The sequence below is a fragment of the Camelus bactrianus genome, chromosome 17, assembly GCF_048773025.1.
Source record: "Camelus bactrianus isolate YW-2024 breed Bactrian camel chromosome 17, ASM4877302v1, whole genome shotgun sequence".
NCBI classification, from domain to species: Eukaryota; Metazoa; Chordata; class Mammalia; order Artiodactyla; family Camelidae; genus Camelus; species Camelus bactrianus.
Genome location: NC_133555.1, coordinates 37,239,105 through 37,255,751, shown reverse-complemented (window position 1 = coordinate 37,255,751; position 16,647 = coordinate 37,239,105). Strand labels below are relative to the sequence as shown.

The following is a 16,647-nucleotide window of genomic DNA, read 5'->3' as shown; positions in this document are numbered from 1 at the left end:
AGCCGGGCTTTGTCACAGCCACAGCAGATGGGCGCAAGGGCCGCCCGGCATCTGCAGAGCCAGCGTGGAGGGCACCGTGCTGGCACAAGCTGGGCTTCAACAAACATGTTTGGTTTCTAGCAACCCTGAAATATTTTACAGAAGTGGGGACCAGGCTTCAAAGAAAAGTGCCAGGGGTACGTCGGGCTGGCCCCTTCAAGGAGGTGTGTCTTCAGAGACATTAAATCCACCTGAGATCTCAGGAAGCCCACAACTTGGCCGGGAGTTTTGAGCTCTCCGTTAAAAGATGGCCACGTGGGGCCCTTGTAAGTAAAGGTGACGTGTTTGATGACAGCCACACTTTGGGGTGGGATGCAGGGCACTGGCTGAGTGACCCTCAGAAGAGGCCAGGAGGTTGGGGAAGGCAGAGAATGGAGGGCCAGAGTCCCAACGGTGATTTTAAATAATGATACAATTTCAGCGGAGGGAAGGAAGCCACGGCCCTCCTCTGGCCCTTCATGGGGGAGGTTTGCCAGCATCTCAGGTCAGGAGGCTGAGGGTCCCTGGACAGAGCCAGCCATTCAGAAGTAAAAGTGTCACAGGCAGCACCGAAGGCATAAGTAAAACAACAACAAAAAAAGTAAAAAAAACACAACATACTCTTCTTTCTGGAGAGAGTTGAACAGACCTTGGAACACAGCATTTAGGAGATTGCAAAACTCATTTTCATGGAGACAACTCATTTTCATGGTGGACAAGTCTGGGCAGTGTGTTTCCAAGGGAAAGTCACTGAACACAATAGATGTGAATCTATTATTTAAAGAAGGTTTCGTCACAGAAGCATTGATCTTGGGACTGTGCTGACAAGTCACAAAACAATCCCTCTTCTCCCAGATGAGAGCAGGGTCCATAAAGGCAAACACCCACAGGAGCCAAGTGGTAATTAGTATAAATGAAGGATGTAGGCTGTGTGTAAAAAAACTTTCCTAAATCACACATGAGCCTCGAGGCTGGTCTTCTTATTTGAGATGAGATATGGGTCCTGAACTTTCCATTTCATGATGAGAGAAGCAAATCTGCAGGGCACTGATCAGTAGCAACGGAGACTCGGCCTCAGTGTGGGAGGCGACAGGGAGCGGTGGGGCCTGCGGCGAACTGGTGAGCCAGATGCCCCATCTAACGATGGAGCTGCATTTCAACTCCCGCCACTTGCTGCTCAGTGCGAATGTGAGCTCCAGCGTGGTCTGATCTTCTGACCTGGATTTTTATGTAAACATTTTATAATTTTAAATGTTGGGAACTAATTCTTTAGAAAGATGCTGCAGGCTAAACATAGCACACCTGTGGGCCGGGTCATCTTGTAGTCTCTCCTGCAGGGGCAGGAAGGTGTGGTCAGCAGAATAATGATCTGTGTCCTAATCCCCAGAACATCTGGATATGTTACGTGACAAGGCAAAAGGGACTTTTCAGTGTGATTAAGTCAAAGATCTTGTGATGGGGAGATTATTCTGTATTATCTGGGGGTGGGGGGATCCTTTATAACTGAAAGTTTCTTGTAAGTAAAAGAGGGATGCAGGAATGTCACATGGCCACCATCGGAGGCAAGGAAGGTGAGCAGCCTCTACTAGCTGGAAAAGGCAAGGAAACGGATTCTCCCCGGAGCCTCCAGAAGGAGCACAGCTCTGCTGACACGCTGATTTTAGCTCAGTGAAACCCACTTTGCACTTCTGATCTCCAGGACCATAAGGTAGGAAATTTGTGCTGTTTTGAGCCGCCATGTTTGCGGTAATTTGCTTCAGTCGTGTTAGGAAAAGAATACGAGTGGCCACTCTCTGGTGTATTTTTAAATGTTTTTAGAGGATGAAAATACTCTCTCAGTTTCTGTTTAAATGCCAAAGTATCATTGCAGCTGGGAGAGCCACACATAGCAATTCAAGAAAACGTCTCTTATTTCTAGGTCAAAGGACAATGGGACTGAGGATGTATTTCTGCAGTGGGATAACCACATGCCGAGCGAGAGAACCAGGAGGGCTCTTGTCAAAGCAGGTGGGCGTCAGTGCCTTCAAACACACACACAGCCTTTTCTGGCTGGACAGACTACAACCTATTCCACCTCCTAGGGGGCAAGCACATGTTTATCTAGTGGTCAGCAGAAGTCAAAACCCAGCTGTCTAACTAGTCAGCATGAGTTGTCACTATGTCAGGTGAAAAGAGCTGAGTGGGTAGACATTCAACTTCTTAAATACACAGGACCACCAAATAAATATTAATAATAATAATAAGGCACATTGTCATTTTCACCCAGGGGACCCCAGTGAGAGCAGGGACCTCGGGTGGGCTCCTAGGGATCGGAACTGTCAACCTGAAGAAGTCGAAATCCAAATCCAAATCTAGGGCTCGTTGCAACCCTGTCCTGGGTGACTGAGCCTCTCCCCTCTCACTATGGGCTGGTTACAACCCAACCTGAGTTTAGAATGACATGCACTGTGATGACTGTACCCAGATCACAATTCATTTTCAACGTCTCATCATCGGAATGGGTCCACCTGGAAATCAGAAGAAGTTGGTGTCCAGGAAAACCTCTTTGTCCTTCCGTACAGCTCCTCTTCTTTTAGGATTTCGGGTTGGGAACCCTAAAGGGCTTCTCGGTGCCCTGCTTTATGCAAAGTCTTTGGAGTGGGTCCAAGTTATTCCCCAGGCTCTGTGGGCTTGTGGGTGTCCAGCAAGGGAATGTCCGTGTTCCCGTTGCTCATATTCGTGTCTTTGGGGTGGGAGAAGGTGTAGGGTTCGCTCTCAGACTCAGGAGGGGAGCCAGGGGATGGCTCATCTGTGGTCAGCTTTGCGGTTGGGGCCCTGGAGCAGGTGGGGGGTGGGGAGGGGGGGCAGTCGCCCATGGGGCCCTGGAAGGGCTGGTAGGTGGCAACCTCTGGCTGGAGGAAGGACCCGCTGGAATCCTGCAGCAGGTGCCCGTACACCATGGTATCATCGATGACGGCATACACATGGGAGTCGTTGTCCTTCCGTCTTTTCTGAAACTTCTTTGGCTGCATTGGCATCTGGGTATTGATGTTACCATTGTAGATACCTACGGCCGGGCCCTTGCTGATCTTCTTTTTCTTACTGAGAAAGGGAACAAGACAGAGGTCAGGAAGAAATGACCTCAGAGGTGCACCATTCGTACATCCCTACTGGAACCTGCCCGATCCTTCAGGTTTCTGACCATTTTTCCCCTAAGTCCCTCAGATCGCTTAGTGTATGAAACTGAAGCTGTTGTCACTAGCAAACTTTTAGAAGGGACCAACTTCTGCCTCTAGTTTCCAAGGTGGAAAGAGGAGCAGACAGTGGTTTAGAGAGGTCACCGTTAACACCATCTGCCCCTGAGTTTGCTTCAATAATTGCGTGGCATCCAATGGTGGAGACATCTGACAACCCCTCTTTCCTACCAGAAACGGGGTAGTGTCTCAAATCAACCACATCAGGCACTGGTATGCCCAGCCCAACCTTCTGTGAGTCTCTGAGTTCTTTCTCACAGTTAATGCTTCATCCCACTTTTACACGAGGACAGGCTATGACTGTCTAGAGTCTAAAGGACAACATACAAGACTCAGGATGGAGAGTTGCGTCTTAGTTTCTAGCTGGAGTTGGGGACAGCAGAATTCAGTATTAGCAGAGGGATCCAGTCCCTTCAGCAGTGACCTCCAGCTGAGGAAAGAGCTAAAAAGAAGACAGAAATAAGGTGGGGGTGCCCGAGTTCCTCTGTAAACCATTAACGTTTGGTTTGTAATGTTCTTTGGTACTTGGACGTGGATGGGCATCAGCACTCCCTGCCCCGGAAAACAAAGCCCTCCGCCTCCACCAGTGGAAAGCAGGGGACGCTGACTTTTCAGCTGACCAGAGATTCAAATGGAGGACGTTAGCTCAATTAGCATAATGGACCATATAATGCGCAGCTGGTGGTTCACTAATTGTGAACCTGCCCTTTTCAGAGATAAAAATAAATCCAGTGCATGTAGCTTGTAACACTGAGTTCCCTGGCCAGGGTGGCGGGCTCCAAGGGCACCAGCCTGACGCCCCGTGATGACGCCCCTCCCACAAGCTCCTCGCTTGTCCTCACCAGGCTCTTCTCAGGCTGCCCTGACACCGACCCTTCACCTGCCTGCCCCTTTAGTCCCTCTGTCCCCACAGACAGCAGGAGACCAGACTGTCTTGCTCACGGGTGTATCCCCAGCACCTCGCCTGGTTCCCAGCACCCAGGAGGCCCTCAGGAAATAAATGGTTAATGAGCAAATTCAGTGTTTTCCCTCCTTCTCACTGCAGAACCTGTCTGCCTTCCAATCCCAAGTTGAAGATGGATGGGTCTTATGCAAACCTGCCTGCCAGCCAGTGGTCTCCCCCACCCCAAGGCCAGGCTGGTCACTCTCAGGCCAGGACTGGGGCACTTGAGAGACAGAGGCATGTGCTGGCCACCCCACCCCCTTGCCTCGCCCAATTCCCTCCTGATGAGGAAGCTGGGGCCCCGTGTTAATGCCATGCTTTCCCATCTGGGTGGGACACACTGTGCACCCCTGACAGGAAAGTTTCCTGCAAGAAACAATAAAACAATATTTTGTTACAAGAAGTCCTCGCCCTCATGAGAGATGTGTACACTCCCATTTCACAGAGAAGCGTCCCCCTGGATCTGCTGCAGGCCAGCCCGTCTGCATACACGGAGACAGAGGCAGTCTCACTGCTGATTAGGAATTGTAATTGTTTGCTTGCGGCCCCAGTTAATTACAAAATTTTTTTCTCCAGCTTTTTGGAAGGTAAAATCATGCTAAGGAAAATAGATGCCCACCCCCACCCCCGCCCACAACATGGCTTTAATCAGAAATCTGAGTAGAATTGATGAAATCTGGTAGCAGTACTCCATCTAAGAAAGTCAACACTTCCCTCTCGTAAAACAGAAGCTGTCAACCTGAGTTGGGTGGAAGGTGAAACTGAGTCAGTTAACTGGGTCTTCCTTCCTTTGGCCCACAGGGCTGGTTTTTGGTGCTTGTCTAAAGTCCAGTAAATAACATAAAACTGTTTGCTTAAGAAATTGGAGGGGACCGAGCTGGGCAGCGTGTGTGCGTTTTCCTCAAGGTGATGGAGAGGGGCCTGGCCTGGCGGGGCCTACGTGAGCATTTTCCTGCCAAGCTCACCCCTGTGATGACCAGTCTAATGAGTGGACAGTAAATGATTCACAGGGAACTCGTGCTGAGGCAGCTGCGTTAAAAACTGCAGGCTAAAATGTCACCACACATCTATAATTTTTTTTTCCCTGCTAGGTATGGAATTTTTTTCCCCCTCCAAACATAATTCACATCTGGCACTATTACTTAACATTGATTGATCTTTGGGGGGAAAATGGAACGCAAGGAAAAAAGTCAACAATTAACAATAGCTCTGGCCTGTGTGATGTAAGGAGGAGTCAGATCAAGTGAAGACAGTTTGAGAAATTCCACCTACTTCTTTTTCACAAAGCAAATGATGAGTCCGAGGGCAAACAGCAGTAAGGCGCCACCTCCCACCACGGTGAGGATGATGACAGTCAGGTCTATGAGCAGAGACACAAGGGAGGGAGACGAGGAGACGTGTGGGGTTAGGCGGGTGATGAACTGGAGCAGACGGTCCCCAAAGATGGCTGCAGCCCATTCCTTCCTCCCCGTATGCACACGCTGCTCCTCACATGAAGGGGAATCTACTTCCTTTCCTTCTGAATCTGGGCTGTGGCGGTTGTGGGCTGAGCCTTTTAGAAACCTGGCAGCTTCTTGCCCTTTCTCTCTGAGGAAAAGCCAGCCACCATGTAAGAAGTCTGATATGCTGAGCCCACCACGCTGTGAGGAAGCCCTAGCAGCCAAGTGGAGAACAAACCAAGGCTCCTAGTCAAAAGTGAGCCCCAAGGTGAGCTATCCCAGGGCCCCCTAGCTGTTCGAGGCATCTGGCTGAGGCCCTGGATTATCTCAGAGCAGAGACGGGACCCCTGCCGGGCCCTGTCCAACTTCCTGACCCACGGGATTGCAAGCAAGCAAAATGGTCATCCTCTAAGCCACTAAACCTAGGGGTAGTGAAAGGAACCTAAAACAAACTGGGGGACCTACCAGACCTACTCCAAAGGCCACCCCTGGCCTGGCCCAGCTGTGCTCCCCCTGTCGCCACAGCCAGCGCTGAGGAGAGAAGAGCAGAGGGTGGAGGAGAGAGAGCAGGGGGTCAGAGGCCAGAGGTGAGGGAGTTAGGAGAGGGTGGTTCCACGTGTGCTGTCCCCCTCTCCTACACTTGTGCAAAGGGAAAAAGAAAATAAATCAGAGAGCCCTGCACCAAAGAGGGATTTAGAATTTCTGGCTTGTCCAACAAGAAGACAGAAGGTGAGACTGAGAGAAAATAGGAATAGAAATGAATGACAGAATATGAATGTAACAAGGAAGAAAATCCAGGCGCTAATCTGAGAGTGTGAGAGAGCTGTTCACTGGCGGCTTCTGGCTGCAGTCAGTGCTCTTGCTGCTCACCAGCCGCGTGGCCTCGGGTGGACACGCAATCTCCCTGACCGCCAGAGAGGGACGGGGCCGCAGGAACAACCCGCACGGTCCCTTCTGGTTCCAACACAGCGATGCTCTGTGACTCTCTTGGAATAAACAGTGAGCACGGCCCCACCACTGACTGCCCTGCCACTCGTGCTTTCCTTGTCTAAAACTCTTCAGTGGATCCTGCCACTTTGGGCAGAAAAGTGAAATCCTCATCGTGGCTCTGAGGCCTCTGACTGAGGGCATTCACTGTGACTTAGGGCATTCATAGATTCCAGTGTTTCACTGCGCTAAATAAAAAATCCCAGCACCATGTATCTGTGTCACACTTTTCAGGTCCCCACATTTTAATCACCAACACCGAATCCCCAGTGATACTTTCACTGCATAGTTACCATCATCTGCTCTCTACCGAGGAAGATGAGGAAGATCAGAGGAGTAAAGAGACTCCTCCTACGTCAGAGAGAGATTAATAGTAGATAGACTACAAAAATGCCCCAATTCTGCCCTCTCCCTGAACCATGTCCTTTACTGTGTGACTCTGTAGCCCCTCCCATCAGAAGGTGGAGTCTGCCCACCCCATGAATCTGGGCTGGTCAAACCAATGCTGTCGAAGGGATGGTGTGTAAATTTCTAACCTATGTGTCAGGAGACCTTGTGTGCTTCCCCTGGCCTCTCTAGGACCTGTCTGCCTCTGCCACAGGCCCAGGCTAGAGAAGAGACCATGTAGAGGAGAAGGAAGCCAACTTATTCCAGCTGATCTTGGCTGTCCCCAGACACATGAGAGGGCCCAGCCAAGGTTGACAAAGCTTTCTAGGCAACCTGAAGCTGCCCACAAGTGCTTGACTGAATGAACCCTGACAAGCCCAGCTCACCAGAATTGCCCAGCCAACATGCAAGCAATAATAAATGGCATTCTTAAGCCACTGAGTTCTGGGGTGCTTGTTATGCAGCATTATTGTTGCAATAGCTGAATGATACATGGACTACCAGGACTCAAATTCATGTTTTCTAACTCGCCTTCCAGGCTTGCTCATGACTCCTCAGCTGCCAATTTGTGACCCACTACCACCCACCAAAAGGCCTTACCTGTAGTCCTTGGGGTAAGTGAGACCCAGAAGAGTAGATCCAGCTGCTTGCCACTCACGGGGCTACAGTTGGAGATATTGACCCAGAAGCTGTGATGGCGGAAGCTTGGCTTGGGCAGCACCTCCTCCTCCAGGCTGAAGATCTCCTCAGCGTGGGACCGCTGTTCCTGGATGATCATGAAAGCACGCCCCGTCTGGCAGACCACACCAGTCCGCTCCTTGAGGAAGGTCAGGCAGGCCACTTGGTCATGGGGCACGCTGATGTTCCAGGACACCGAGGTGAGGGACGGCAAGCCCCGGTCCCAGTTAGGGGTCCTCAGGTAGACCTTGCTTTTCCTGTCGGGGGTCACCGTGAAAACACCATCCTCTGCAGGAAAGGGAGGAGAATCCATACAGATGTTGTTTCACTCAATCAAGATGGAGCAAACAGGAGGATGGAGCAGACAATGTTACACTGTCCAGACCAGTGCTATCAGAAAGCGCTTCCTGCCGTGATGGAGAGGTTCTGGATCCGCAATGGCCAGCAGAGTAGCTGTAGCTGCCGCGTCTGCTGAAGACTTGGAGTGTGCTTGGTGTGACTGAGGAACCGATTTTTTAATTCTGTTTACTATTAATATAAATTTAAATTGCCACACGTGGCCAGTGGTTACTGTATTGGTCAACACAAGATTAGAGTCTCAGATTAGGTTCTCCAGCTTTTTGAAAAAAAACAATCAACCAGCCAAACAATCAAACCAAAAACAGGCCAATTTGCCAAACCAGTGCTTATCCTGGCTTCCTTTCAGAAATGCCCTCAGTGGAGCTAATATCCACCTAATGCCCTGCTCTGCAGTGGGATTGGTATAAACTGATCTCTGTTTTGGAGATTTAGAAAACTTCAAGAATTTAGAATTCTGCAAGTTTCAGAATTTCAGCAAAGCTGAAAAGGCCTCTGACATGTCAACTAATTCACCCTTTACCTTCAGGTGAGATTAAAACCCCAGCATTTCACTCTGAGGAGGGTGTGTCTTATTTTCAAAGACTCTCCAGAAGGAGTTTCTCTGGTAGCCTTGAAGACACCAGGCAGCCTGGACTGACCTTAATCTTAGGACCAAAGATTCATCACCCTCCCACCCATGCCTCTGAGAACAGAAGTACCAAGTAAACCTTGAATAGAGGTCTTGGTCAATTTTAAAATGAACTGAGCAACCTGTAAAGGTGACTGTGAATTTTAAAATCAACCATGTTGAGTTCACCGCCGTGACCAGTTTAAACCTCATTTCCTGTCTCGGAAGATCAGACACCAGCCTCCCAGGAGGAGTCTGCTCCTCTGTGTAGGAGAATGCTCTAGAGACTCATCTCTCAGCAGTCCCTCCTCCATGCCCTCCGGACCACATTCCAAATTGTCAAAGCAGAATTGGTAAAAATGTCTGCATAAGGATTTTTATGTTGCCACCTTAAGAATCCAGAACTTGGGACTATTTGGTTAGCGCTCATTTATGCCCTGCCTGCTTCCAAAAAAGCCTCGAGCCTGATTATTTGTTCTGCTGCCTACTGACCATCACCTCCCACTGTCAGTGAGTCTTGTGTTTCTATCTCCTGGAATTTTCCACACTAGGTTAATGGTAAAGTCAGGATCAGGACTGATCATCTTGTGTGAGGACCAGCCCACTCAGCTGTCCCTGCTCTTCAAACTGACAACTTAAGATGATCACAGAACCAAAATAAGATAAGTGCCCAAAGAAGAACGGCTAAGGGGGCAGGGAGATGGGGAGAGACTGAAAGACCCCGTTACCTTTGAAGTGGGGGATAAAGGACACGGTTAGGTTCTGCCTGGAGGCCTCTTGCTGGAAGCTGGGGGCAAAGGTGCGGAGGGTCACCGAGATGTTCTGCTTCACCCGGATCTGCTCGATGGAGCCTCCAGAGCAGAAGAAGCCGAAGCGAAGGTCCTGGCCGGGGACAGCGCTGGCCAAGAGGTAGCTGAAGCTGGCATTGCAGGCTCTCTCGTGCGTGTGCTGCTGCAGCTTCTGGGCTGGCACCAGGGCCAGACTGAGGCTGTCCTTGGGTACCAGCAGCTTCCAGGAGAAGTCGTGCAGCTGCACAGGCAGCTGGAGGATGTACCCTGGTACTTGGAGTGAGTAGGACTTCCTGTGGCAGTATCGGTGGTCTGTGCAGGCTGGAAAAGAGGGGTTCAGGGTACCCAGGCTGGGAGGAGACTGGACGTTCACCCTCCCCAGCTCTCAAATCAGCCTGAGGCTCTCTTGCTTTTCCCTTTGGTCTCCCCTCTCCTGCTCTGTCCTGCACTCCTGGCTCCTTGATGCTCCTTTGCTAGCTTCCCCTCCTGCTCTCTCTCATTCTCACTCTCTGCTAAACTGGCAGACCAACTTCTAAGGAGTATTCAGGGTTGAAATTTTCTCTTGTTTGCTCAAGTTCTCATCTAAGACAACCTGTGTCTGAGATGCTAAGTGCCACATGGGCAGGGTTCAGGTTTTTTTCCTTCTCCCAGCCCTGCTGCCCATAATCCCTGACCGTAGGGAGGCAGTTCTGCATAGTGGTTAGAGCAGGGAGTGGAGCTGGGGAGATCTCAGCTGGTGTTTCAGCTCTGCCACTTCCTAATGAGGTGTCCTTGGGCAGGCAGCTTTGCCTCTCGTGGCCTCAGCTGCTGCATCAGCGGAGGCTCTAAGAGCAGCCACACCAGAGCTGATGGTGGCCCAGCAGGGAGGTGGCTACTGGTTTTGCTGCCCTCCATCGATCAAACATTTCTTACATAATTAGCCCATGTCTGGCACCGGTGGGAGTTAAAGGGACAGGAAAAAAATGGAAGCAGCCCAACTTCTTGGCCTCAAGACTTGGTCTCATGCCAGAGAAGACAAGTAGGCAGTGAGCATTGAAGCAGGGGGCATGCGGATGGGAGAGGTTAGGGAAGGCTATGAGGATTTCACAAGAGGGAGACCAGAGGCTGGACAGAGGAGATGTCAGCACGGACATGGGGGATGTCATGCACTTCCGAAGGATGCACGTTCCAACAGAGGTTGCTGGTCCCAAAGGTGCATGGCTCCACCATCTTGCTCTGCCCTTTTTGGTTGCCTTTGTTCTGAGGGGGGCATTTCTGATGATTTACAACCTAGCCAGTAGGCCCCACTGAGAATTCAGGGCAGGGAGGGGAGAGCAGCCCACGGCTCGGGAGGAGCAAGCTAAGGGGGCGGGGGCGTACTTATGTTTTTCTCGGCATTGATCCACAGGCGAGTCAGATCATCACAAAGGAAGGAGATCTTGTGTTTGGATCCAGGTGTCAGGGTGAGGTTGGTGCTGCAGGTCCAAGGGTCCAAACACACGAAGCAGCCGGGGACAGAGTCAGTGCTCGGTTTGTTGGACCGCGGCTCGATGGTCAACGACATGGCTCGCTCATTACTCAAGTCAACCACATAGGTTTTATCTGGAACCATAAGCAGAAAGAAGGTGTGAAGAATGGATCAGGAACAAACCCATGAGATGGCAAAAATGAGCACAAAAACTTTTATGGCTGGGGAACATTGGGAATTTCTTTTATTGTTAAGACAACACGGTGGGGAGGGTATAGCTCAAGTGGTAGAGCACATGCTTAGCATGCAGGAGGTCCTGGGTTCCATCCCCAGTACTTCCTCTGAAAATAAATAAACTTAATTACCTACCCCCCACCAAAATAAAATAATTAAATAATAAACAAATGAAATATTTTTTTAAAAAGACAATATTACAATGGCTTGAAATGAAATTAAAAAAAAAGTGGACTGCATATCTACCACCCTTATGTAACTACTTTCATTTCTTCAAACTCATGTTTGTCCTTGTTCAGATGCATGTATATTTTCATCTACTTAAAAGTACAGCGTATCTAAAGTTTTAAACTCAGCTTTTACTTCATTATTTTATGCAGATATACTTATTTTACTATACCATTTTCATATTTACTAATCTTTAAAAATATTCATTAATCTTATACATAATAGTCAACTAAGTGAGTTTAGCATCACCTGTTTAAATACTTTCCTACCATGAACTGTAATTAATAGCAGTTGGTATTAGTGCAGGGATAGAAGATTCATAGACAGGATGGATCCACAGACATTCTAATTTAGTCTCTAAGAAATTCTATACTTAAATAAGTGAGAAAAAGATGAACTATTCCATAGACTGGGCCAGAAGAATGGTCTCTCCCATTTGTAAAAGAATAAAATTACATTGGTACCTCAAAGCAGTCACTACAATAAAAACAAAGAAAATATCTTTATTAATTTGGAGTAAACATAAATTACAAAAGCCAAAAAAACCCCCCAAAAAACAGGGTTTAAAATATATGTCTGACAATAGGTACCGTAAATAATGTTAAAGGACAAGGGACACACTGGGGGAAAATATTTGCACCATAGAATGATTGAGTGAAGAAATATAAATGTCCAAATATCCAAAATATAGAGTTCTTAATATCACTTGTAATACCACTTGTAGTCAAAGAAAAGTAAATTAAAACAAAGTATATAGTATAAAAATAAAAATCGTACATCCCTGTGGACCCAGCAGTGTGACATGGGGACATATGTCCATATTTGCACTGCAGTGCTGTAATAGTTACTGGAGCAATACTGGAATCGTTAAACAATCTATGGGACATTCATTGATGGAATATTATATAGCAGTTAAAAATACTGAGGGAGCTCTAAATATACAGCTATAAGAAACTCCAAGATACAGTATTAAGCAAAACAGCAAGTCATAGAACCGTATTGTTGACCATGACACCATTTGATCGTCAAGTCTCTATGTAAAATGAAATAGCTATTTCTACATGTACATACTTACATATGTAAGTGAAGAGAAAAAAGATGTGGAGAGAAATACAGCAGATTTATAATTGTGGAAGCTCTGGGAGGGAGGCCTGGATGAGGAGACAGTACAGATGGTCATGAGGGATTTTAGCTTTGCCTGTAACGTTGGATTTTTAATAAGAAGATATGTATGTATTTCTTATGTAATTTGGAAAAACTGCCCAATTATTGGTTATTTAGGTCATTTCTATGATTTTGCCATTAGAAGTAAAAGAATCTAATAAGCACATGTGTATGTTTAGTTTTTATCTATTTCCTCAGGATAAAATCCCATAACTGATTGTCAGGTGAAAGAAGAGTCACTTCATTTTATAATGTCACCCCCAGAAGGCTCGGCACTATGAACCCCTGGGGATCACTTTTCACTGAGTTGCTTTTTAATTTCATTCATTCTGCTTTTATAGAAAGCCATTACATGAGGAAGCCACCTGTGCAAGGTGGTGCTGCCTTTGCAATTCAAGGGTGTTGCCAATGTGTCCATCGGGGCTATTAGCCTCTCTGCCTGGAGCTCCAGTGAATAAGTTTAATGCCAGCTGGGATAGCTCTGTTTCCCAGGAGAGTCTGATGGGCTCCTTCCTTCCTGGTAACAGGAATCATATAATTATAAGAATTGCTTCTTTTGAACTGGCTTCCAGGGAGCTCAGCATCAAATTAGAAGCATAATTAGGGAATTGTCTTATGGTTGTCATATCTGCTGACTCCTTTCTTTAGTTCTTATTGCCTATGTCTTTGTAAATTTTACCAAACAGTCTAATAGTGCTTTAATCAGAGAGATGACATGTTCAGAGCTGAGGTACATATTCTAATGTTGTTAATTTAAATATGATTTGATTTAGATAATGGTTAGCTTTTCAACCTCCTAGCCCCACATTCAGCTCATTTCTTACTACCCTTTAAAACTCATCTTCACTGTTACCTCGGGGAAAGCCTCCCTACTGGCCACCCTGGCTGTGTCAGGAGCCCTTCTGCTTCTACAAACCTGTTCACCTTCACTGAGGCCCAATCACACACTCCAAGAGCCTCGCTACCCTCTCCCTCTTTCCTCACTGGTCTCTTATCAAAGTTACGTGCATGTGTAAAGCAGGGTCTCTCTGGCTTGGCAACTCTGGCATTTGGGGCGGAAGAACACTTTGTTGCAGGGCCATCCTGTGCATTCTGAGGTGTTCAGCAGCAGCCTTGGCCTTCGCCCACTGGATGCTAGTAGCAGCCCCATGGCTCCCCAGCTGTGACAACCAGAAATGTCTCCAGACATTGTCACATGTCCTTGGGGGTGGGGAGGGGGCAAAATTGCTCTTGGCTGAGAACCACTGGTTTAAAGAATCAAATAGTTCTCTAAGATTTATTATGGAAACAAAACTCCCTCCTCACTGTGACCGCTCCCCAGAATAACAATTTTCACTAAGGTTCTCTTTAAAATTACCTCCACAGCACTCAACAACATGCTTCTCCTGCCCCTTGTTATTTCTGTTCCAGGTATTATTCGTTGGTTTCCCACAAAGGAAGATGTGGATTTCCCCTCCTTCACTCCACACTCACTTCCCCCTTCCCACACCCCACACCCACACACATAGTACACATGCCCACCAGCACCCACACCACACACTTCCTTTTCTCCCATCTTCCCAATCGTTACCATCTTATTTCTTTCTAGTTAGATCATTATTCTGTGTTGGCATTATCATGGCTATGTTAACAATATTAACACAGTGTTTATATAGTCATGTTATTTGTGTGCTATAATATCCTTTCCTGCACAAGATTTCATTTTCCCTAGAATTAATTACTGCCATTTTAATCATTTCCTTACTTATGCACTTATCAGTAATTTGGCACCAAACTCTCCCTCACTTGTACAAATCTCCTTTCAATACATAAGAGAACATTAAGTATTTCATTAACTGAAGAAATCTCTCCAGAGCCTTCTCAACTGCTCTGATCTAAAGGGGCCCAGGTATGGCCTTGGGACCCTGTCACCACCATCCAGAGGTTCCCTTTGCCCCTCTCTCTTGCAGTAGATCCTGGAACCCACATCCTTCTCTTTACTGATTTTTACCCTCTTTTTAGGTGGATCATAGCCTCCAGGAGCCTCTTAGGAAAACATGTAAGGAGGTCAAATTTTCGAGAACTTGTAGGTCTAAAATGTCTTTATCCCACCCTCATACTTAACTAATAGTCTGGCTTGGTATAGAACTCTGGGTTGGAAATAATATTCATTCAGAATTTTGACTGTTTTGTTTTCTAACATCCAGTGTTGCTGATAATCTTGACTGTAATTTGGTTTTATTTATTCTTATAAAACTTGTTTCCTTCTCGCTGGAAGCTTACGTCTGTGATGTTCTGACATTTCTCAGTGATGCACCCTGGCGTGGGGTCCTTTCTTGTTCATTGTGTTTAGACGGTCCCTTTCAATTGGCAGCTCATATCCATCAGTTCTGGGAAATGTTGCTAAAACATTCTTTGATGACTTCCTCTCCTCCATTTCTTCTGTCTTCTCTTTCTAGAACTCCTTTTATTTAGAGATTGGGCCTTCTTGACTGGTCCCCTGATCTTCTTACCTTTCCTCCTGTTTCCCAACTCCCCAGCCTTTTCTGAATTCCATGTTCTGGGTGATTTCCTCATCTTTACTTTTCAGCCCTTCTTGAGTTTTTCATTTCTGCCACTGTATTTTTAGCCTCTAAGAGCTCCTTTCGGCACGCTGAAAGCTCTTTGAAAAATTACAGCCCATTCTTGTGACACGGACGCAACATCTTTTCTTGTTTACCTGCATCCGTGGCACATGGTAGAGTCAGTGACATGTCAGATTGTTAATTCTCATGATATTTTTGAGAGGGAGTGTGGGCCCAGCTTAGCCTAAACTATGCTGCAGTAACAAACGAGCCCCACGTCGGAAGGGTTAGAGTAACAAAGGTTTATTCCTCATTCTCCTGCCATATCCATTTTGAGTTGGCTAAGATACCCTCTTAACCATTTGATGTATCTTCCCTTGATTTTTTTTTTTGACATATAACTTACACATAATAAAACGCATAGGTCTTAAGTGTTCTGTTAGATGAATTTTGACAGTGTTATATATCTAATGTATCTATCACCCAAAGCAAGATCTAGAATGTTCCTGTTATCCCAGAAAATTTCTTTGTGCCTCCTTCCGGTCAATTCGCCCTGACTATAGTCAAGTCCCCCCAGAGGCAACCACTTTCTGACTTCTGTCACTGCAGATTTTGCGTGTCCTGGAACTTTGTGTACATGGAATCACATAGTCTGTACTTTTATGGCTCTGGCTGTTTTCACTCAGCAAAAGGTGTTTAAGACTCATCCATGCCGCTGTGGGTATCCGTCGCCTTTCCCCTTGTTACTGCTGAGCTGCATTCCATAGAACAATTATACCCCATCTGTTTCTCCATTCTTCGATTGATGGAGATTTAGGTTGTTTCCACTTTGGGGTTTTTGTGAATAAGACTGCTGTACCCATTCCTTTCTAAGTCTTCGAGTAGATGCATGGTTTCACTTCTCCTGGGGAAACACCGAGGAGTGAAATTTCTGGGTCATAGGTAGGTTTGAGTTTAACTTTGTAAGAAACTGCCAGCTAGTTTTCCTGAGTGGTTGTACCATTTTAAACTCCCGCCAGCAGTGTTCTACATTCTCCCCATCATTTGGTGTGGCCATTCTTTTTTATTTTAGACATTCTGGTGCAAAATAGTACTGCAGTTTTACAGTTTACGTTTCCTTTGAAAGTTATTGTATAATGACCAGGTGGACAGTGATGAGACATCTGACAGCTGAGCTTAAAACAGAGGGTGTGGTTTGTTGAGAAAAAGTCCTGATTCTGGGGCAAAAGACAGACCTTCCATTTCGGGAAGGGTCAGGAGGCTCCGGGCTCCCTGTCATAACACGGGGCATTCCACTTTCTAGTTTGCACACGAGTTCCATTCATTACATGCCTTCTTTCCATACTTAGTTTGGTTGGATCTCAAAATAACTCGAGGGGTAGACACAGTAAATTGATGTGCTGCCTAAGGAATGTCTTCCTAGGTGGCTTCAGCCGGCAAAGCAGGATGGAAATGTGCAGCCCTCACCTCGCACAGATGGCTGCTTTACGTGTAAAGGTCACCGTTAACATTCGTGAATCTGCGGAAAGACAGGGCAATTTATACTCAGTCTCTTCTGTGTGCTTCGACAAGTTGCCTCATCCTATCCTCA

At 47.0% G+C, this 16,647-nt stretch overlaps 1 protein-coding gene across 2 annotated transcripts in view; it reads right to left on the bottom strand.

Moving 5' to 3' along the window:
• Positions 1-680: 680 nt before the first annotated feature.
• CDCP1 (CUB domain containing protein 1) overlaps positions 681-16,647 on the bottom strand; it is a 55,560-nt gene continuing 39,593 nt past the window's right edge. The window contains exons 5-9 of one of the 2 annotated variants that reach the window (XM_010945944.3): positions 10,800-11,021; positions 9,381-9,761; positions 7,608-7,973; positions 5,467-5,554; positions 681-3,099 (exon numbers count right to left, since the gene is read on the bottom strand). In XM_010945944.3, the coding sequence (XP_010944246.1) occupies positions 2,667-3,099; positions 5,467-5,554; positions 7,608-7,973; positions 9,381-9,761; positions 10,800-11,021 (1,490 nt within the window). In that variant the 3' untranslated portion in view covers positions 681-2,666. The remainder of the gene's footprint in view (positions 3,100-5,466; positions 5,555-7,607; positions 7,974-9,380; positions 9,762-10,799; positions 11,022-16,647) is intronic. The other variant, XM_074345058.1, reaches the window with a different exon arrangement.